Genomic DNA, 23,356 nt, shown 5'->3' with positions numbered 1-23,356 from the left:
ACCAACACATGCTGGTAGAATAGGGTTGACCTTAAGAAATGCTGTTTTCTCAGCTGGCTGACACTTGGATGATCCCTGCTCAAATGACCCCAAATCTGGATCACTAACCCTACCCCATATCCCTATGAGGCACGTCAAATTCCAAGGCAATTCCAAGTAAGCATGCAGATTTTACAGCACTTGGAGTTACCCTTTTAACAGAAAGGGCTTCAAAACCTTAACTAAAGTGGAGCTGGTGCCCCCCTATAATATCACCATTTGAACTTAAGTTACTTTTATTAAACAGAGATTTGGCTTTGAGCAAATAGTAAAGTAGATCAAAATTAAAAGCTCTCATGGGTAATACACTTGCAGAGAATTTAGTTTTCTGTCTCCGACCCACAAATAGTGGGAAGATCAGGGATGCAAGAAGCTTGGGTTCTTAGTTACATAAAAAGTACTGCCCATTAAGTGATACTAGGTAGGCTTTGCTGATTTGCAATAATTCCAACAGATAAAAAGTTAAATGTCATTGACATATACTTTAGACTTGTGAAATGTTTTAGAAGTAATGTAAATAGAAAAAACATTTGGTTACATAAAGGCTTTCTTCTTGCCCTGAAAGAGTTAAAGCAAGAATTAAAGTGAAATTTAAATGAGGACTATGTGGAAACTCACAGAGAGTTAAAATATATTGACAGGTTTCAGAGTAGCAGCCGTGTTAGTCTGTATTCGCAAAAAGAAAAGGAGTACTTGTGGCACCAAATTTGATAGTCTCTAAGGTGCCACAAGTCCTCCTTTTTTAAAATATATTGAAAACCAGAAGAGCCATTCGGGGGTGTGATAGTGTTCAAATTGCAGAGTAAGAAGAAACCCATCACCAATATTCTGCATAACACTCACTAGAATATTTAAGCTATCATCCCTTGCAGGCTGAAATTTTATTAAAAGTTAGTTCCCTGTCAGGCAGTGGTTCTCAACCAGGGGTCCAGGGCCCACTGGGGGACCCCAAACAGGTTTCAGGGGGTCCACCAAGGAGGGCCAGCATTAGACTTGAGGTGGCCCAGGGCAGAAAGCTGAAGTCCCACCGCATGGGGCTGAAGCCTGGGGTTCCAAACCCCATTACCCAGGGCTGAAGCCGAAGCCTGAGCAACCTGTGAAGCTTCACAGGGCCTCCTGTGGCGTTGGGGCCCAGGCAATTGCCCTGCTTGCTACCCCCTAATGCTGGCCCAGCCTTTTATATGCAGAAAAACAGGTGCTGTGGCACAGGTGGGCCCTGGAATCGTTATAGCAGGTTGGGGGGGGCCTCAGAAATAAAAAGGCTGAGAAACCCTTCTGTAGGGCGTACAGATTACCACAGGATCCGCTTGAGCAACTGCGTGGGACTTGCCAGCAAACCCACCAGAGAAAGGGAAGATAACCTCTCCATGGGAGGCATTTACTTGGATGAGCTCAGAAATTCAACTCATGGCTATATCACACAGCTTCTCCAGTTAAGCAAGACAATCCCAGACTGAGCAGAGGACCATATGCATGTCCTTGGCACAAAAGGAGATTTGGCACACTAGAAATGTTTTGAATAATCTGTCTGTGCTCAAGCAGTCCTCAGTGGAAGACACTCAATTCCACACAAAAAGCATCAAATTCTCTGGGAAAAAAAAATTTAAGGGGCATATAATACATTTGCTGCCCACGCAGTAGGTGCATTACTCCCACAGGGGCACCAAAGACTTAGCTACCCTAAACAAAAAAGTATTACAAGGAACTATGGCTTTAAATGAAAAGAACCATTTGCAGGCAGCCATTTGAACAGCAGAGAACAAGTCCATAAGCTCAGATCTGGGTAAACTGGTGCCAACTATTAATGGCTTCTCCCAGTGTTGAGAGAGAGACATACAAACATGAAAGAGGTTTAAGTGCTGTTCGTCCTACTGCATTTCAAAATTCATTTCCTTAAATTTGCAAGCTATCTAAAATCCCTGTTCCCAGTAATAGTACTAGATACTATGCGATAAATGTTTCTTGAATTCAAGGATATACTCATAGGGCTGGTCTACACTACACAGTTAGGTCACCATAAGGCAGCTTACGTTGACTTAATTATGTCTACATTACAGCCTTCCTCCCACCAACGTAAGTGCTCTACTACACCGACATCACAACTTCACCTCCATGAGAGGCTCGGGACTTATTTTGTTGTAGTTAAGGCGACACAGTGTACCTGTAGACACTGCCTTACTTACAGGGGCTGTTGGCTGTCTTGTGAATTTCACTGCAGGAGCCATGAAACTGACAAGAAAACCAGGCAGCTAGAACCCATCTGCCCCTCTACCCCCCACCCCCGCTTCCCTGGAGAGCTAGACCCTGCTCCCAGCAGGGAGCTGGGGCAAGAATGGACCCCGCTCCCAGAGCGTGGCTGGGGTGAGAAGCCCAGGCAGCTGCACCCCACTGGCCCCTGAGCCATGAAATTGACAAGGCTGCCTGGTGGGGAGTGGGTGGGGGCTGAGAAGCCCTGGGAGACTTCTCTCCCCTCCCCCAATTGTGAACAGGGAGGCGAGAAGCTATGGGTGGCTCCCCACCCTCCCCGTCCTAGTGAGGACACACATCACCAACCCAAGGAGCGTAGTGTGGACATGCACCTCCGCAGTAATTACTGCAGTGGCTGTAAGTCGACCTCATATAGGTCGATTTACCTTTCTAGTGTAGATATATCCATAGTAACATAAAGCCTACTATGCATGCACGTGTACCAAAGCAGTGCTGTCAGAAAACTGTGGGGCCACAAACACACTACACTGCTGAAGCACAAGTTATGCAACAAAACAATGCCATGAAATCACTGTACCTGCAACAGATTCTTTGCTTGGAATAGACAGGCCCCAAGTTGTAGCTTGGGAATCTTAACAGAGTTCTAAAGCACCAAATGGTAAAGTTCAGATGAACATTTCCTTAATTACAACCTCAGGAAAAGAGGATATTGGAAGAACATTTACAAGACTCTTGAACACAATACTCTAACCTGGGATGTATAATCCAAAGTTCAATTCTTGAAAGGTTTATGCATACCAGTTACACACTACATTTACAAATGATTATGCAGGTCAGCTCATGCAACAGGTGATTTGATGTAAAGCTAAAGGTTCAAATTTAAAAGCAATATAAAGTGTCACAAATAAAGCAGAACTGACAGTGTCTTCTAATATAGCCTCCTGCTCCAAAAAAATCCAAAATTGATTATAGTTAAGTATGATGAAGTACAAAACCCACCAAGGCAAAAGCAAGGAAATCTCCTGTAAAAGTAACCATATTTTGCACATCTGAACACCCTATACATGACAATAGCCAAAAACTCGGACTCCAGTGCCACCAGAAACCACCATACATACATAATATAAAAATCTGTGCAGACACCACAGTCCTCTAAATCCTAAAAATGCAAAACTATTATGCCAATCTTGACACACAAGGTTATTTCCTGAATTATTATACAAGAGGTTGGCATTAGTGTTTTGCATTAGAATAATTAAAATATTATTTTTGGCATTAGTGTTTTGCATTAGAATAATTAAAAGGAACAATGCATTTTTATCCTCTTATAATCCAAGGTGTGTGGTATTTTCTGGAAGAGGTGTGGTGTATATGACCATCTCCAGTAGAGAAAGGCACTTAGAGAACAAAATACCCTGTCCCCATTATTTATTCATATACAGAATCATCTAAAGGCTTCAACTGGTATCAGGGCCACACTGTGTTCGGCACTGTATGTACATACTGTGAGGCAGCCCTTGCCATGAGGAGTTTTCCATCTAACTAGACAAGACAGACAAGGGGAGAAACAGAAGTATTACCATCATCTTACAGATGGGGAGATGACACACAGTGACACACGTCACATCAAGAGCAGTGGGGTAGTTCTGCTACCTTCTCTGCCTCACTTTCCACCACTGCTATGAGAAGTGGGTAAAAGGGAGGTCTGTGATAGCTGTCACTGTGCCAAAGAACCTGCTGTTCTTCTAAGAGGGTCATGTCCAGTGAGATCTCTATTGGAGCTGGGTTCTGCAGAGGAGGGGAGTCAGCTTTCCCTACGCCATTTATGGGGGCAGGTATTATTCTGAGAATACTATGAAGGGAGAGTAATACTTTGGGGGAGCTGGAATGGGAGGGATCAAGATGGCTGCCCTAACTCTCGGCTATCTCCCTGTACTGTCCACACTGCAGCCCCTATGCCAGTGGAAACCAAACTCTTTCCCCACAAGCCCCCTCAAGATCTACACAAGCTTCAGACTGGCTAACTCAGGAGCAGGACTAGGAGTCCCATTCCAGGCCCATCTACAGCTGTTGTTATCCCTCTTCTCCGCTCACCTTGCCTCCTGCTTTTCGTCAGAGACGGAGGAGGTGAATGGCAGCTGCAGGCAGGTTAGAAGCAACGCGGTCAGCTTGTCTGTCTGATGAAGACCCAGCGCTAGGTAACAGGGACCTTGCTTTGGCTCAAATGGCAATCCCTCATTTGGGCTGGAGCAGGACTTTGCAAGGGAGGGGAGCCATAAGGGTGTTTGACAGGGGGTAACGAGGACTACTACTTTGGGAGAAAGAGTAATTGTGATGCAGATATGACCACTCCAACCCCTTTACATGCACCCTATAGGATTGCTCCCCAAGTCCCACCACTTACTCACTAACTCACCTCTGCCTTCTATAACTGTCTATAAGCATGCACGCACAGAACAGATGATGTCACTGGCTCTCTACAGGCTGGTATTGGAATAAAGCACAGCATAGGAGAGCAAAAGTCACTGCCAAAACATACTCAAGGTGCCCAAGGTGAAAATAAATGAAGTTCTATTGAATAAGCTGCAATAGTTCCACTTCTCACTCCAGCTCTTTCTGGAGCAATGTAATGTTGTTTGAGCCTTACGAGAAGCGTACCATTTTCAGAGGACTAACTGTTGATTTTCTTAATGACGTGTCTGAAAATTGAACTAGAACATACAGAATTTCAAAAAGGAACCATTTTAAAAAAAAAGCTCTTAAAAAGAATGATTACTTACTTTACAGTAACTGTGGTTCTTTGAGGTGTTTTGTCCATGTGGATACAGTTAAAGATGCACGCACACCACACGAGACTGGAATCTTTTGACCAGCAGTGCCTTTTGGAGCCCAATCTGCATCTTGCATATTCTTGTATCCTCCTCCAACCCCAACGGTACGTAGGGCAGAGCAGCCCCAAATGCCTCAGTTCCATCATTCAGAGTATGACTACACTACAGCAGCACAGCTATGGCAATGAAGCTGTAGCACTGTAGACACTTCCTACATCGACAGAAGGGGTTTTTCCATCAATGAAGTTAATTCACCTCTCCATGAGGTGGTAGCTAGGTCAACCAAATATTTTTGTCGTCTCCCTAGCTACATCTACACTGGGGTTTAGATCAACCTAACTACATTGCATATGGTGTGAAATTTTTCACAGCCCTAAGCAACAAAGCTAGGTTGATCTAATTTTTAAGTGCAGAATCCCACCATATCTGAACTCTGAAGTAGCAATGGAGGGAGCACATTGGGATCCAGACAGACAAAATATCTTGAAGAACTACAGTTAACATTCTTTCTTCGAGTCTTTGGCTGTGTGGTTCCCTCTTTTGACTAGTTAGTAATTTTCAGATTAATACAAAGGTCTGAGAAATCCTACCTAGCTATACCTAACTAAATAAGGATTGAAGAACAGGTCTCAGATTCAGCATCTGATCTAAACACCAAATCTAGGCCACAAAGCTGGGAAACTGTATGGGCTAAGCTCGAAGTGGCTGCCCTGATACAGGAACAGTTCTCAGGTATGCTGAAGAGGTTGCCTGGGCTCTAACTGAGTGCCCTGATGCTTGAAGGAAGGATCATATATGCTGCTAGTTGATAAATTGTGATCTGCTATGTGTTCCACTTAGATCTGAGCAAGAGTTGGGAAAAACAGGGAGGTTGGTAGTTTTGTTTAAATTAAAGCAGGACACCACCTTGGTGAGGAATTCAGTACCACCTTATCCTTGTGGAAGACCATATTTGGGGGGGAATAGGAGGATGTCTGTCATTAGTGCTTTAGTCTCACTAACTCTCCTACCTGAAGCAATAGCCACCAGTAAGACAGTTTTGAATGTGAGATGGTGAGGAAAGCACTTAGATAAGGAGTGTAAAGACGGGTTCCATAAGGTCCATAAGAAATATGCAAGTTCTCCATAATCAAACATGTGCAGAGCCAAAAGAGAGTTCCCACAGGATTAGGTACACTGGCCTCTACAACTGGAGCTAAGGGAAGTGCTCTGTAAACCAACAGGTAGACCTTTATATTCCTTCAGACAATCAATAAAGGACAATATGCTCACAGAAACACATACTGTCCCCACTAAAATCAATGATAGCCAGTGAAATCAGTAGAAGTAGGACTGACCCCAAAGGTATCCACAAGAACAATTAATAAATATGGTTTACCACAATCCTACACCATCACCCCCAAAACTGCCAGTGCATGAGGTTTCAAGGAGATTAAGCTGTATGGAGACTATCAAGGATTAGCAACAAGATATTTATGATAATGAAAAAGAAAAGACAGTAAAGTCAAATATTTTCCTTTGCCTTCAAAGTTAATTGGCAATTTTCCAGGCAAACTCTCTGGTTCCAAAGTCAACTACGGAAAAGCTGATGTATTTCCAATGCATTACTTACTTTATTGACAAAAGTTGTGTTTTTACTTGACATTGACTGCACCTATAGAAGTATTTAAGTCCAACACGTCTACTAGTCCTGCACTGAAGCCTAAAACCTTGGTACAACAAACAGTTTTTATATAACAGATTTATTTGGGCATAAGCTTTTGTGGGTAAAACACTCACTTCTTCAGATGCATGGAGTGAAAATGACAGAACAGGCATAAACTGCCACCCAACTCCTCATTGTTTTTGTGAATACAGACTAACACAGCTACCCCTCTGATACTCTTTATATTGTTTTATTTTTAAACATTACATGAAAGTCCCAAGCGATGGGGCTATCCTTTTTGGAAAATTCAATCTAGTAAGAGAAATACAAGGAAAACCATAAGAGCCACACTTTCCTTTTCGTAATTTCATTACCCCTAGTTTATACCCCCTCATACAAAGCAAAACATTACACCACTTAAATAATATTTAAAAACTTAACACAAGTCTCTTTAGTCAAGCTCTACAAATTTAGCTCTTTTACTACCCCCCTCTTAAATTAACACTTCCAGCCAGTTAACCCTTTGTTCCTTTTGTGTCCCAAGCCATACAGAGTTACATAATGGAAAAATATATATACACTTGTAGATGAGATTGGGGGCGGGGGGGGGAACGACATAGCTTGAAGCAAACTCCTGGAAGCAACTCAAGGGAGAAAGTGAAAAGCAGCAAAGCACCCCACTTCTCAGCGGCCAGAAGGCTCTGCATCGGGGAAAGGAGATCGGAAACCCCTTTTCCCTCCCGGCAGAGGAGGATGCAGGGGCGCTGCCAGTGCCTCTGACACAGACTAGCTAGAGCTTTATACAAAAGACGGAGGCTCCAGGCAGGGCCGAGGGGAAGCGCTCCACGAAGAGGGAGCGGGAAGCCTGGGCTCGGCGACAGAGAGCCCCAGGGCTCGGCGTCGGGCCCCCCGGCCGCTCACGCCTGCCTAGGGGATGGGCGCATCCCCAGCTAGAGCCGCCCGGCGAAGAGCGGGGCTCCCGGAGGGAGAGCTCCGGGCGTGCGAGGCGCTGCTGGCGGGCCTGGCCCCGCAGGGCGATTGGCTGTGGCCCCGGGACGCAAGCCGGTGAAGAGGGGCGGAGGCAGCCCGGAGATGGGGGCCCGGCCCTGGCTGCCCCTCACCGAGCGGAGCCTCCGCTTGGGCCCGGGGCCGCGCCGTGCTACAAGGGAAAGGCCCGGACTCACCCTCGGTCACCTCCAGCACCTTCACCTGCTCCTCGGCGGCCGCGCGCACGCCCTGCACCGGGCACAGGATGCCGGTCAGCGTCTCCACCAGCGCCTCCTTCAGGCCCTGCGCCACCAGCCCCGCGCCCGCCATCCCGCGCCGCCGCTCCGGCCGGCAGGCTCCACAGGACGGGCCGCCGCGCGCGCCGAACGCACACACGTCACGCGACGACGGCACTTTGCGGCGCCCCGAGGGAAGCCGGGAGCCGCGCACAGCGCCCCCGCGGGCCGGCGGGGAGCAGCGCGGGGGGCGGGGAGCCCGGGGCGGGGCGGGGCGAGGCGAGCCGGCCGCGGTGTGCGGTGGCCCCGCGGGCTCCCTCACTTTCTTAAAACATCATTTTTCTTACACGTCATGTTTTAATTTTTTCAAAAGCAATTGAAAAAATATAAATTGTACCAGGCTGACCCCACCTCCGTTGTCAGATTTGCCCTTTTGATCCAGCCTCCAAACTTCTGCCCCTGAGGCGAAGGGACTGATTGGAAGTGGTAGCAGACTGTCACCCGGTGTGTGAACCTGCCGCTGTCCCAAGGGGTTTTCCTAGGTACTCTGCAGACAGCAGTGGCATAGTAGAGTCCCTCCTCCACACCCTAGCGGCGCTAGGCCGTCTGGCTAAAATGGCTGTAAGATTTTTTTTAAAGATGGGCAAAACGATGTATTTTTCCGTAACCTCATTCTCAGAAGCAGACGAACCATTTGAGCTGGATCTTTCCGAAATGCTTATCTTGACGCATACACCTGGCTGGCATAGAAGGTTTCAGCCCAATCTGCTAAAGTTGGCAAAGTTATTTAAAAAAAATGGAAACATGGTCTTATAATGTGCAGTGTTGGGCAACCTTAACTAACCACAGTACTACTGTAACCTATGTGCCTCATAGGGACATTTCAGAGTAGCAGCTGTGTTAGTCTGTATCCGCAAAAAGAAAAGGAGGACTTGTGGCACCTTCCAGACGCCTTTTCTTTTTAATAGGGAGCTATCTCTTTAAGAGATCCATTGGGGGAGGTAGGTGTGAGCTGTGTCTGGGTCATTGTTGCTAGGCAGATTAAGCACGCCACATCCAGAAGCTTCTGGAATTGGGTGTGGTAGTTTTGGGTCTGCTCCAATAGGTTCCCTGTTGCTGGAGTCAGACTCCAGGGGCAGCTGCTTTGCAGAAGGTCACCTGCCCTGGGTGAGTTGAGAGAAGCTGAGCCTAGCAGTAGGAAGCAGGCTGGTGTCCCTACCGCTGAAGCATTTTGCAGGTGGTTAGTGATATTGCGAACCCTCTAACAGGGAAGTATGGGCAATGCTAATTATAGCAAGGAGAAATTGGAAGGGGAAAAATAACTTCTATTTTAATTGTATGCTTTTGATGTTGTTTTGATTTTAACCAAACTGTTCTAGTTAAATTGTCTCAAGTAGCCTGGGTCACTAATGTTTCTTTAAATGTAGTAATGGGGAAGGAGTCATTTCTGTTTTGCTATTCTCAGTTTTGTATTTTCTTGTAACAGGGTTTTCTTTAAATCTAAACACTTAACAGAGTGATTGGCTAATCTATTAGCTGACTGGCTAGCAGTGATTTCAGCAGAGGAAGTCTGCATGGATTCCAACTGAAGATTCCTACAGGCAAGTGGAGGAAAGATGTTGTTTTAGACTCAGCAGACTATAGCTCCTGTAGCATCTTAAATTTGTTAAGTCTCTACGGTGCCACAAGGATGCCTCAGTTTTTGTTTTTTGCTGATACAGATTAACACTGCTGCCACTGAAACCTTTATAGATCTTGGTGACCAAAGACTCTAACTTACACATAGGTGAACAAAACCTAAGCTTTTGGGAGCTCTGTTTCTTCTCTCTCTATTTCTGTGGGGATTGAACCATTCCATTTTAATTTTTCTTTATTTATGTTTATGTATAACTGTGAAGATAATGTCTGTCGATTATAAAATCTTATGATAATGAAACAAATAATATAATTTTTACAGCATGACATAGTTATTTTATAAAGTTATTTAATTAAATTCATTTCTTTAGTTCCTTTTGGGACTTGAATGGGTGGAGGTTGACCCTGTGCAATCCTTACTAGAAATCCTTAGAGACTGAACTCTGGGTCTCCAGCTACTTTCTGTGGGAGTTGGGGGGTTTTTTTAGTCACTGGAAATGGGAAATGAAGTGAACTCTAGCCCACCCAAAGGTTACACTACCAGCCATGCTACTGACTCTGTCTGTAATACTGTTCTAACTCTAGATATTCTTGCTTTTCATATACTTGTCTAATACCTTCTTAAATCCTACAAAGCTCTTGCAGTCAGTGATATTTTTCACAATGATTCCACAGACTAATCCTTTTTCATACAACACACAATTATAGTGGAGCAACAGCACCACTCTAGATATGAATGAGATTAATTTACTGTTCAACAGTTGATTTTTCTAAGTGCTCTAAAATCCTTGTGTTTACTCTGCAAGCCCAAAAATTGGCTGTGGCTCACTGGGGCAATGTGTAGGGTTAGTAGTCAAAATTTAGGGTCATTTGAGCACTTGAGTCTCCAGATAAAGCCCTCACCAAAACATCATGTGACGTCAACTTACGGAGAATTGTTATAACGGTAATGTCTGATGCATAATTTGGACAGTAAGATTGTATTTGGGCTGGCTTCAGCCTACTTTTCTTGACAGGAGTGTAACATTGCCTTAGTGACCTTATTATTATGTATAACTGCTGTGTAGGACAAAGGGGAAGTTTTGGCCACTGTGCTTAAATTGAAGGACAACAGACACACAAAATGTGCTGCCAAAAGGCATTTAGGGAAAAGACAAGTAGAGAAAAACAGGAAAGTCCCAAAAAGTCCCTGTGGCCCTATGCAGACACAAGGGTCAAAGTGACCTGGTTAAATATGCATAATCAGCATGTAATCAGTAGTAATAAACCAATTAGAAAAGAGACATAACATGAAAAAAGCAAGGACAGCAACAGTCATGCCAATTGAAGTTTATGCCTACTTATTTTATGAGTTGCATAAGATATATATATATATATATATATATATAATAAAAATATTCATGATAATGGTAATTGCAAAAAACTAATGAATATGTAATTTGGCAGTGTATAAAATGTGGTTAATTGTAAGAGGTAGTCAAAGCTTTGTAGAAAAAAAATCCATTATGACTTGCCTGTGCCCCAGAAAAAGGTAACTGGCCATTTCCTTTTTCTGTATGTCTGTCATTTCTTACTGTAATAGTAATTTTCGTTCAAACAAAGGTTTGAATTAATAAACCTGAGTGTCTCAAACCCAAGTGTGTGTCATTCTCACCCAACAAACATTTTATGGTCTTATAACTTTTTTGCATTCACCTAGGGTTCAAACTATTGCATTTTGCTACCCCAAGTTGATGTCACCTGTGCAGGTTTCAACTCAGATAGTGTTTAGCAATCTGTGCTTTTGGGGAAGCAATATTTCAATGTTGTTTGGGATTAAAATTAGATTTCCACAGTAGTTCCAGCCTGGTTGTTGAGCTAGAGAAAGTGATTGGTGCATGCACTGTAGTGATGCTGCTCTGTGACCTTCAGTCAGGGTGCATGTTTTAGCCATTGAACCTCAGCCATACACATTGACTTGACTTCAAGTCTACTCTTGGCAGATCTCTGAGAATGTCTGATGTGTATTGGGGAAGGGGATTTTTTTCAAACTTTTGCACCACAAGCAGAGCTTTTTCATTAAGAACTTTTTCAGTTCTGATGAATGCAAAGTAATGCACAATAGAAAACACAATCCCAACTATACATACAAAATGATGGGGTCTAAATTAGCTGTTACCACTCAAGAAAGAGATCTTGGAATCATTGGGGATAGTTCCCTAAAAACATCTGCTCAATGTGCAGCAGTTGTCAAAAAAGCAAACGGAATGTTAGGAAATATTAGAAAAGGGATTCCTAGAATCATAGAACCATATTGATAGTACAGAAAATATCAATGCCACTATATATATATCTATTGTATGCCCACACCTTGAATACTGAGTGCAGTTCTGGTCATCCCATCTCAAAAAATATATATTCGAATTGGAAACGGTGCGGAGAAGGGCAACAAAAATGAATAAGGGTATGAAACAGCTTCCATATGAGGAGAGATTAAAAAGACTGGGCCTTTCATCTTGGAAAACTGATGACTAAGAGGATATATGAGAGAGGCAGAGGCCCTGAGTTCCTGGGGGTTGCTTTACCCCTGCTCTACCCCAGGCCCCACCCCCAACTCCACCCTTTCCACCAAGCCCCTACCCCGCCTCTTCCCACCCCATTCTTCCCTCCTCCCCCCTGCCTGTTCCAGGTGATCACTAGCAGGCAGGAGGTGCTGCAGGGGGTGGGAGGGCTGGGGGGAGAGGGAGGGGCTGATCCGCAGGGCTGCTGAGCACCCACTATTTTTTTCCATGGGTGCTCCAGTCCCAGAGCACCCACGGAGTCAGTGCCTATGGATAGAGGGCTGTAAAATCATGAATGGTGTAGAGAAAGTAACTAGGGAAGTGTTATTTACTCATTTACGTAACACAAGAACCAAGGGTTACCCAAGATATTAATAGGCAGCGGGTTTTAAACAACCAAACGAAAGTACTACTTCATACAACGCAGTCAATCTGTGTAACTCAATGCCCGGGGATGTTGTGAAGGCCAAAAGTATAACTGGGGTCAAAAAAGAATTAGATATGGTCATGGAGAATTGGTCCATCAATAGGTATTAGCCAAGATGGTCAGGGATACAGCCACATGCTCTGGGTGTCCTAAGTCTACAACTGCTAGAAGCTGGGAGTGGATGATAGTTGATGGCTCACTCCACAGGCGCCAACTTCTGCTGGTGCTGGTGGGTGCTCAACCCCCTCAGCTCCGCCCCCTCCCTGCCCCTATTGGACTCCTTCTCCAAATCCCCGCCCCAGCTCTGCCTCTTCCCTGCCTCCTCCCCTGAGCACGCCGCTTTCCTGCTCCTCCCTCCCACAGCTTGTTATGCTGCAAAACAGCTGTTTCGCAGCAGCAAGCACTGGGAGGAGAAGCGGGGATGTGGTGCGCTCACGGGCAGAGGCGGAGGTGAGTTGCAGCGGGGAGCTTGGCTGCCAGTGGGTGCAGAGCACCCACCAATTTTTCCCTGTGAGTGCTCCAGCCCCGGAGCACCCACAGAGTCCACGCCTATAGCTCACTCCATAAGTGACCTGTTCGGTTCATTCCCTCTGAAGACCCTGGCATTGGCTATCATTGGAAGACAGGATACTGGGCTAGATGGACCACTGTTCTGACCCTATATGGCTGTTGTTATAACTGGTGTTTCTAAAACCCTCACACATGTTCAGATTATTTGGAAAACTGCTGTGCCTCTGTGACATGATGCCCTATATTCTTCATAGAGATACTGTCATGATCTGAACATGGCCATAACTAAGATATGTTTTATGTAAGATGGATAATGTGAGATATTCTAGGAAAGGTTATGGTGTCCTAACTATGATTATCCTATTTGTATGCATATATCATTTTCGTATCTGAAGTTGGAAATATTATCTATGTACCTATTACAACTGTCTTTACACCTGGGGAATGGCCACCAGACAAAATGCAATCATCCTGGATGGGCTATTGGGGGAACAATAGGACTTTGAAGATGCTAATCTCCCACCTTCCTGGGATGCTGCAAACAACTTTTGACTCATGGCTGCTTTGGCACTGCACATGTCATGGCTGGGGGCAGCCTCTGGCTCACCTTCTGTGGTGGAAGTTTCTCTGTTGGCTGCTCGTGTCCATCTGCCTACTAGGGAGGTCTTCTGGCCCTGGGTCAGGATCCGGGTTCCCAAGGCCTTCGCGGCCTTCCTCCTCTTTTTTTTGTCTTCCGGGTCTTTTGGGGGGCTGAGAACAGATCCTGAGAAATCTCAGCGAACATCGGGGGTTGACATTCCCCAGGTGACAAGTCGCTGTCTTCAGGGTCCCCACCTCCCTCCAGCCTCTCCAGGGGGAATAAATTATCAAACCGTGGATAGTCCCTCCCCATGGGGCACGGGTCACTTGCTGGAGGATTCTCTGCTCCTTGAAGTCTTTAAACTACGATTTGAGGACTTCAGTAGCACAGATATAGGTGTGAGGTTTTTTGCAGGAGTGGTGGGTGAAATTCTGTGGCCTGCGTTGTGCGGGAGGTCAGACTGGATGATCATAATGGTCCCTTCTGACCTAAATATCTATGAATCTATATGGAAGTTTAGGAATTACGCCCACAGTCACCTCAATGGGGTTTCCCTGAACCTCTATCTCCACTGGGATGGTGGGATAATGGCTTACAGCCCCATGCATGCACGTCACTGCTACGCATTTGGCTTATAGCAGCTGACTATTTTTTACCAGTTTACCCAATATGAGGGTGATAGCACTCCCAGAGTCCACAAGGGCTGTAGTCTCTGCTCCATTTATCCTCACTGGCCTGGTGTAATTATGCGGGGCTAATGCAACCCCCGCGAGGTGGATAAGGGAGCATGGGACCTCCCAAACCCCCAAGTTACATTGCATAGGCTCCTCGGTGCTGAGACACTGTGCTGCTATGTGTCCCTACTCCCCACATGCATAACATCTATAATTGTTTTTAATCACTCCCCTATCCCAGGGTTCCCCCCACTCAGGCCAATCCCTTCCTTCTGGGGTCCCCACTGGTTTTCGCCCTCCCCCCCCCCTTCCACCTAGGACTCCCCGGGAGTTTGGCTGCCCAACCTTCCAGGGTTGGGATTGGGTGCTTGCTTCAAAAGGGGCCTTCCTTGGGTAGTCGGGTCAGTTCCCTGGCTGTCATCCATCTTTCTACCAGCGTGATCATCTCATCATACATGGACGGATTGTTCTGGACTACCCATTTGCAGAGATCTGGTGGCAGTCCCCGCGTGTAATGGTCTGTGACCAGGGTCTCCAAAATCTCCTCCAGCCTGAACACCTCGGGCTGTAACCACTTCCGCGCTAGGTGTATGAGGTCGAATAGCTGGGACCTCGGGGGTTTGTTCTCCTGGTATTTCCACTCATGGAACCTCTGGGCCCTTACCGCTGCCGTTACTCCTGATCGTGCTAGGATCTCTGCCTTCAGACAGGTATAGTCAGTGGCATCCGTGACAGGCAAGTCAAAGTAGGCCTTCTGTGCCTCTCCACACAAAAAAGGGGCGAGAATGCTGGCCCACTGCTCTTGGGGCCACGCTGTTAGAGAACTTATTCTTTCACTCTCCCACTTCCCTGGTCCTTCTCGCATGAACAGAGAGCAACAATACCCGAAGTCCGAAGGTGCAAACAATTCAATGTTTATTGGGGTGAACTTCCAGCAAGGTTAAATACAAGTTCCTTTTTCCTTATTTTTGAATCCCAACTTACTTCCTGTTTGCCCCTAATTTATATAGTAATATTCTTAGCTATACCTTAACCAATCATTCTACTGAAATTTAACTAACCAATCCTAACATATTGTAACATGATTAGCTAACCAATTATATCCCACCACCTTAATTAGTTTACACCCAGCAAAATTAATTATACAGCAGACAGAAACAATCACAGAACCAGACAGAGACCATGCCAATAAACAATAGCAAAGTGGGAACTATAATGACAAAACAATACAGAAGTGAGGATTTCACAACTACATCTATAAAGACACAAGAGAGTTTCCCAGCTGTGTCTATTAATAAGTGAGTTCTTACCAGACAGAAAACTATCAACCTCAATTTCCTTTTACATCTTCTAGGCAGTTCCCTTTCTCTGGAGGTGATAGGCACTATCAGGACAGGATTGTATTCCTAACAGCCCAATAGCACCTTCTTTCAATGTGACTACTTTGGAATGTGAGGATGTGACCGGTCGCTTCCCAGCTTATGGCTGCCTCTGTCGCTTAGCCAAAGGCCTTAGCCTAAGAACAGGGCCTCAGACTGTCACAGTAAGAGAAGGATCTTACACTGGCAGACAGTGATTTTGATTCTTTCTTTTATACCTCTAACTAGCCAAGTGATAAGAATACACCTAAATTCTTAAAGTACAGGCCTTTGCAGACAGGCCTGAATATCTATATCCTAACACACGCCTCACGCTGAGCAGTCCTTTCGCATGAGAGGAGATATGCTTCTATCATCTCCTGACGTCATCTTTGGCAGACAACCAGTGGCCCTCAGGGTTCGCGTCCCATCAGACCCCCGGGCCTGGGTGGTGAGGATCTTCAACTGGTCCACCACCCCTCTCAAGAGGGCACGATCTTGGGTCGCCTGGCTCATCAATAATTGATTGGTTTCCTGCTGAAGCCACATAGACTCCTGTTGTGCCATTGCCTGAACCCGGCTGGCCTCCTGCTGGGCTGCCGTGGCTTGTACCAGAGCTCTGACCACCTCCTCCATTGTGGTACAAAGCAAACAAACAAACCAAAACAAACAAAAAATCCAAAACCCCAGTGCACTTTCTTTTTTTAAAACCTCTTTCTTCCGCCACGCTGTGAATGAAGTCCCACTCCTGACACCAGTTGTGACAAGTCAAGAAAGTCAAGGAAAGTGTGGGCCCTTTACTGAATGAGGGAGGCAACCTAGTGACAGAGGATGTGGAAAAAGCTAATGTACTCAATGCTCTTTTTGCCTCTGTCTTCACGAACAAGGTCGGCTCCCAGACTACTGCACTGGGCAGCACAGCATGGGGAGCAGCTGACCAGCCCCCTGTGGAGAAAGAAGTGGTTCGGGACTATTTAGAAAAGCTGGACGAGCACAAGTCCATGGGGCAGGATGCATTGCATCCGAGAGTGCGAAAGGAGTTGGCGGATGTGATTGCAGAGCCATTGGCCGTTATCTTTCAAAACTCATGGCGATCCGGGGAAGTCCCGGACGACTGGAAAAAGGCTAATGTAGTGCCCATCTTTAAAAAAGGGAAGAAGGAAGATCCTGGGAACTACAGGCCAGTCAGCCTCACCTCAGTCCCTGGAAAAATCATGGAGCACGTCCTCAAGGAATCAATTCTGAAGCACTTAGATGAGAGGAAAGTGATCAGGAACAGTCAGCATGGATTCACCAAGGGCAAATCATGCCTGACTAATCTAATTGCCTTCTATGATGAGATAACTGGCTCTGTGGATGAGGGGAAAGCAGTGGACGTGTTGTTCCTTGACTTTAGCAAAGCTTTTGACACTGTCTCCCACAGTATTCTTGCCAGCAAGTTAAAGAAGTATGGGCTGGATGAATGGACTATAAGGTGGATAGAAAGTTGGCTAGATTGTCGGGCTCAGTGGGTAGTGATCAATGACTCCATGTCCGGTTGGCAGCCAGTATCAAGTGGAGTGCCCCAAGGGTCGGTCCTGGGGCCGGTTTTGTTCAATATCTTCATAAATGATCTGGAGGATGATGTGGATTGCACCCTCAGCAAGTTTGCAGATGACATTAAACTGGGAGGAGAGGTAGATACGCTGGAGGGTAGGATACAGAGGGCCCTAGACAAATTAGAGGATTGGGCCAAAAGAAATCTGATGAGGTTCAACAAGGACAAGTGCAGAGTCCTGCACTTTGGACGGAAGAACCCCATGCACCGCTACAGACTAGGGACCGAATGGCTCGGCAGCAGTTCTGTAGAAAAGGACCTAGGGGTTACAGTGGACGAGAAGCTGGATATGAGTCAACAGTGTGCCCTTGTTGCCAAGAAGGCCAATGGCATTTTGGGATGTATATGTAGGGGCATTACCAGCAGATCGAGGGACGTGATCGTTCCCCTCTATTCGACACTTGTGAGGCCTCATCTGGAGTACTGTGTCCAGTTTTGGGCTCCACACTACAAGAAGGATGTGGAAAAATTGGAAAGAGTCCAGCGAAGGGCAACAAAAATGATTAGGGGACTGGAACACATGACTTATGAGGAGAGGCTGAGGGAACTGGGATTGTTTAGTCTGCGGAAGAGAAGAATGAGGGGGGATTTGATAGCTGCTTTCAACTACCTGAAAGGGGGTTCCAAAGAGGATGGATCTAGACTGTTCTCAGTGGTAGCTGATGACAGAACAAGGAATAATGGTCTTAAGTTGCAGTGGGGGAGGTTTAGGTTGGATATTAGGAAAAACTTTTTCACTAGGAAGGTGGTGAAACACTGGAATGCGTTACCTAGGGAGGTGGTAGAATCTCCTTCCTTAGATATTTTTAAGGTCAGGCTTGAGAAAGCCCGGGCTGGGATGATTTAGTTGGGGCTTGGTCCTGCTTTGAGCAGGGGGTTGGACTAGATGACCTCCTGAGGTCCCTTCCAACCCTGATATTCTCTGATTCTATGAAAGCTCTGTCCTTGCCTCTGTGGGTCCCGCGTTTCCTGACGGATTTCGCTAGCCTTAGAGGCTCACTGTGACCCTCCATATAACCCTTCTCTCTCTAGAGACAAGGGTCACGGTCTCCTGAGCCATTTTCATCATAAGCCAGCGAGGGATTTGAGGAGAAGTTATCCTTCCTTGCACAGTCTCTGTTGTCTCCCAAGTCCCCGTGATTAATCAGGGGGCAAAGGAGCGGGGAGCTCGGGCCCACCCTCTACTCTGGGCTCCAGCCCAGGGACCCTAATAGTATCAGCTATGGTAGCTGACCTTTTAGAAACATGACGTACAATTCCCTGGGCTACTTCCCCCACAGCAGCCCTCACTTCCTCAAGCTCCACTTTACTCTTACCTCAGGGCCTCCTTCCTTGTGCCTGATATGGTGTGTACTACTCAGTCTCTCCAACAGCACAACTTCCTCCCACAGCTCCTGACATCCACACCCACCTGACTGACTGGGAGGCTTTTAACTAGTTTCAGCCAGCCCCTGATTGGCTTCAGGTGTCGCAATCAACCTAGCATTCTCCCTGCCTTCTTTCTGGAAAATTCTTAATTGGCCCCAGGTGTCTTAATTGACCTGGAGCAGCTGCCATTTCACTTATCCTGGTACTAGGGATTTGTTTAGTCTGGAGCTAATATATCTATCTCCCACTACTTTTCTATAGCCATCTGGCCTTGCCCCGTCACAATAGGTGTTCATATTACTCAATAAGGGTTTGGGGGGTATTGTAGTAAATGTGGTATTTACATAGTAACTTAGATAAAAGAGTATGAGGTGATTAACTCAGTGCTTACTTGACAATTGGGCCAAGGGGAACAAGTACCACAATAAAGAAGCCTGTTTACTCAATCCTCCTCTGGGTCCTCCTGTTCTTTTAACACAGTCTTAACAAAAGAGAAGGTTAAGGTGTGTGACTTGATTGCAGTTTATAAGCACCTACATGGGCAACAGAAATTTTATAAGTGAGGGCTAAATTCAGACTAGAAATAAGGTGCAACTTTTTACCAGTAAGGGTAATTTATAATTATCCATCTGAATGATTCATCAAGGTTTGTGGTGGATTCTCCAACACTGGCAATTTTTAAATCCAAATTGGCTGTTTTTCTCAGATCTGTCTTACTTCAAACAGGAATTATTCTGGAAAGTCCTGTAGCCTGTGTTATGCAGGAGGTCAGAATCAGGAAGGATAAATCTGTTTCTCCTGGCAGGGTTGGTGGGAACCTTCTGAATGGTGGTGTCTCTGGTTGAAGGAGGAGTAATGGAAGGCTGCTGAAAGTATCCCCCCTGAAACATTTCCTTTGTAAACCAGCTGGTTCCAGCACCCAGCCACCCGCTCAGAGGCCTTCACCCTTTGCAAGAACCTATCAGCTTGGAACTGAAGAGGTCAGCTCCTCCCAAGGCAAGTCCAAGACCTTGGCCTGAACCTCTGCAGAGCTCTGCAGAGTACTGGATGTTTTCTCATCTTCATAAAAAAGTTCAAGGAACTTTTTTTTTCCTCCTAAGGGCTAGGATGAGCCCAAGAGGGAGTCGTGGAACACACAGCGGTTGCGTGGGACCGTGACACACTGCTAACTGAAGGATCTGTCCAACGGTGCTCTGAAGTACATTTTCCTGTCAGCCACATCCAAATACTCCTCCTCCTCCTCCTCCCCTGAGCACAAGATGCCTCCCCTGATTATAGCCTTCCCACTTGCAGCCACTCTCACAAAGGATCTGAGGCAGAGGATAGGATTTTAGATAGTATTCAGATGACAATAAATGAGACTTGTGCTGCCTAGTCATTTGGATGCTTATCAAAATCCCACCCAAGCTCCTTAAAGTAGGTTGAACCTTTCCCTAGGATTCTAGCAGAGGAAAAAGACAGTTACCTTTTTTCATAACTGGTGTTCTTTGAGATGTTGCTCATGTCCATTCCATTGTAGGTTTGTGTGCTCGCCACATGCACCGGTGCCCGAAGTTTTTCACTTAATGGTATTTGTAGGGGACTGGCTTTGGCACTCTCTGGAATGGCGCCCATATGCCATGGTATAAAGGGCACTTCTGGCTCCCCCCACCCTCAGTTCATTCTTGACAGAAACTCCGACACTGGGGAAGGAGGGTGGGTTGTGGAATGGACATGAGCAACACATCTCGAAGAACACCAGTTACGAAAAAAGATAACTGTCTTTTCTTCTGCAAGTGCTTGCTCATGTCCATTCCATTGTAGGTGACTCCCAAGCAGTACCATCGGAGGCGGGTAGGAGTTCATGGCCATGTTGATTGCAATACAGCTCTGCCAAGGCCAGCATCGTCTCTTGCCTGTGGGGTGATGGCATAGGGCATTGTGAACGTATGTACTGAAGACCATGTTGCAGCCCTGCAGATGTCCTGGATAGGGACATGCACCAGGAAGGCCGCCAAGGACGCGTGAGCCCTGGTCAAGTGAACCTTCACTATAGGCAGCGGCTCGGCCTGAGCCAGCTCATAACAGGTCCAGATTCAGGTGGTGGTCCAATTTGGGATCCTCTGCGAGACCCTTCATCCAGTCTGCTGTCACGACAAAGAGCTGGGTCAGCCTGCGGAAGGGCTTGGTGCACGCCAGGTAAAACACTAGGGCTCGCTGGACATCCAAAGAGTGCAGCCACCTCTCCTCATTGACTGAGTGCGGCTTTGGATAGAACACTGGGAGGAAGATATCCTGGTTGATATGAAAAGGGGACACCACCATAGGCAGGAAAGCTAGATGAGGTCGCAGCTGTACCTTATCCTTGTAGAATACCATATAAGGAGACTGTGAAGTAAGGGCCTTAATCTTGGATACATGCCTTGCCGAGGCAACGACTACAAGGAAAGCAACTTTCCACGACAGATGGGAAATGAAACAAGAAGCCATAGGTTCAAAGGGTGGGCCCGTGAGCCTGGAGAGGACTAGGTTGAGGTCCCATTAGGGAACTGGATCCTGGACCAGTGGGTCCATTAGGAACCTGATCGACATCTCATGCGAGAACACTGATGTGGCCTGGACACACTGGTGAAAAGCTGATATGGCTGCCAAGTGCATCTTGATGGAAGAAAGCACGAGGCTTTGGTGCTTTAGGTGGAGCAGGTAATCAGGACAGACAGACGATGGTCAGGGAGATGCTACGCTCCAACGCCCAGCAGGAGAACCGCTTCCACTTTGCCAGGTAAGTCGCTCTTGTGGAGGGCTTTCTGCTTTCCAAGAGAACCTGCTATACCTGGCTAGAGCAGGACCATTCCTCTGGGTTCAGCCACACAGCAGCCAAGCTGTGAGATGAAGAGAGGGAAGGTTCGGGTACAGGAGCAGCCCGTGGTCCTGCAAGAGTAGGTTCGGTTGGCTGGGCAGTGACCATGGGGAAGCCACTTCCAGATCCATGAGTGTGCCGAACCAGTTCTGGTGAGGCCATGTCAGGGAGATCTTGACTCGCGCCTTGTCCCTTTTGATTTTCGATAGGACCCTGCTGATCAGCAGAATCAGCAGGAATGTGTGCATCAGATTCTCCCGGCCATGACAAAAGAGAGGCATTGGAGAGGGCACCCCTGCTGAGTCCTTGGAGAGAACAGAATTGATGACACTTCCTGTTCTATCTGGTGGCAAACAGGTCCACTTGAGGAGCCCTCCACTTCTGGGAGAGCACCCAGACAACCTCTGAGTGGAGCGACCACTCATGGTAAGAGAAAAAGGACCTGCTGAGGCGATCTGCCAGCGTGTTCCAGGCGCTGGGAGATGAGAAGCTTCCAGATGGATCACATGCTGGATGCAAAAGTCCCACAGGTGAAGTCCTTCCTGACAGAGAACCAATGAGCAGGCTCCCCCTTGCCTGTTGACATACAACATCAAGGCCGTGTTGTCAGTCAACACATGCACTACTCAACCGGACAGCTTGGGAAGGAAGATGCCGCATGCTAGGTAGATGGTTCTGAGCTCCCTGACGTTTATATGTAATGCCAGCTCCGCTGGAGACCATGTCCCCTGGATCCACAGCATACTGAGATGTGCTCCCCAGCTGAGGTCAGTAGCATCTGATATCAGGGAGACTGTGGGCCATGGATTCTGGAACAGCACTCCCTCCAGCACCACCCTTGGGTCAGTCCACCACTGCAGAGAGGTAAGTACCTTCGGTGGGATCGCGATGACCTTGTCCAGATGATACCTGGATGGGGAATAGGCTGGCTAGCCAAAGTTGAAGGGGCCACAGTCTGAGCCTCACGTGGCAGATGAAATACGTGTATGCTGCCATGTGCCCCAATAGTCTGAAGCTGACCCAGGCTGTGATGAGTGGGTGTGCTGAGATGCTGGTAATGAGATCTGATGTTGTCCTGAACCTGTCCTGCAGTAGGAATGCCCTGGCTTGAGTAGAGTCGAGTACTGCTTCGATAAACGCTATCTTTTGCACCGGGATTAATGTCATGGGGTTTTTGTTTTTTGTCGTTTATCAGCCGGCCCAAGGCACGGCACATGGCTTGCAGTACAGTGACGCTGCGCTGGACTTGGGTCCTGGAGTGGCTTTTGATAAGCCAGTCATCAAAGTACGGGGTAAATGTGGATACCCCAATGTCTGAGGTAAGCCACCACTACTGACATGCACTTGGTAAACACCCTCGAGGCTGTTGCTACGCTGAAAGGGAGCACTGCAAACTGGTAGTGGGCAGTCCCCACCGTGAAGCGCAGGAAATGTCTGTGTCCATGGAATATCGATACATGAAAGTAAGGGTCCTTTAAATCGAGGGTGGCGTACCAGTCTCCTGGATCCAGGGAAGGGATGATGGAGGCCAGGGAAACAATGCGAGACGTGAAATATTTGTTGAAGTTTCATAGGTCCAGGATGGGTCTTAGACCAACCCCCTTGGCTTTTGGGATTAGAAAATAACAGGAGTAAAACTCCTTTCCCCTGAAATCTTGGGGAACATCCTCACAGCTCCCACCTGCAGAAGGCCCTGCACCTCCTGAGCAAACATGCTCTCTCGTGAGAGGGGTCCCTGAAGAGGGATGGGGAGGGAAGGCTGGAGGGGAGGAACAGAAATAAATTGAAAGGTATAACCATGAGCCTTTGGGGGGAGGGATAGCTCAGTGGTTTGAGCATTGGCCTGCTAAACCCAGGGTTGTGAGTTCAATCCATGAGGAGG

General features: G+C 46.8%; 1 protein-coding gene and 1 long non-coding RNA gene across 10 annotated transcripts in view; one reads left to right on the top strand and one right to left on the bottom strand.

Annotated features, from left to right (window-relative positions):
- Positions 1 to 8,166, bottom strand: part of IPO9 (importin 9) — a 163,509-nt gene extending 155,343 nt beyond the window's left edge. For 3 of the 9 annotated variants that reach the window (XM_043533608.1, XM_043533610.1, XM_043533609.1), the window contains exon 1: positions 7,908 to 8,046. Coding sequence is in view for 5 of the 9 variants with exons in the window: in XM_037884733.2 (XP_037740661.1) it covers positions 7,908 to 8,040 (133 nt within the window). In the remaining 4 variants the exon portion in view is untranslated. Of the gene's footprint in view, positions 1 to 7,907 lie in introns of all 9 variants that reach the window. The other 6 variants (XR_005223189.2, XM_037884734.2, XM_037884733.2 and 3 more) reach the window with 5 other exon arrangements.
- Positions 8,167 to 9,062: 896 nt separating this feature from the next.
- On the top strand, positions 9,063 to 9,908 carry LOC122463462. The gene is made up of 2 exons (XR_006286872.1): positions 9,063 to 9,186; positions 9,433 to 9,908. It is a non-coding gene; the product is annotated as an uncharacterized LOC122463462 (long non-coding RNA).
- The last annotated feature ends 13,448 nt before the right edge of the window (positions 9,909 to 23,356 follow it).

The sequence above is a fragment of the Chelonia mydas genome, chromosome 21, assembly GCF_015237465.2.
Source record: "Chelonia mydas isolate rCheMyd1 chromosome 21, rCheMyd1.pri.v2, whole genome shotgun sequence".
Lineage (NCBI taxonomy): Eukaryota > Metazoa > Chordata > Testudines > Cheloniidae > Chelonia > Chelonia mydas.
This window is presented reverse-complemented; position numbering and strand designations above follow the sequence as displayed.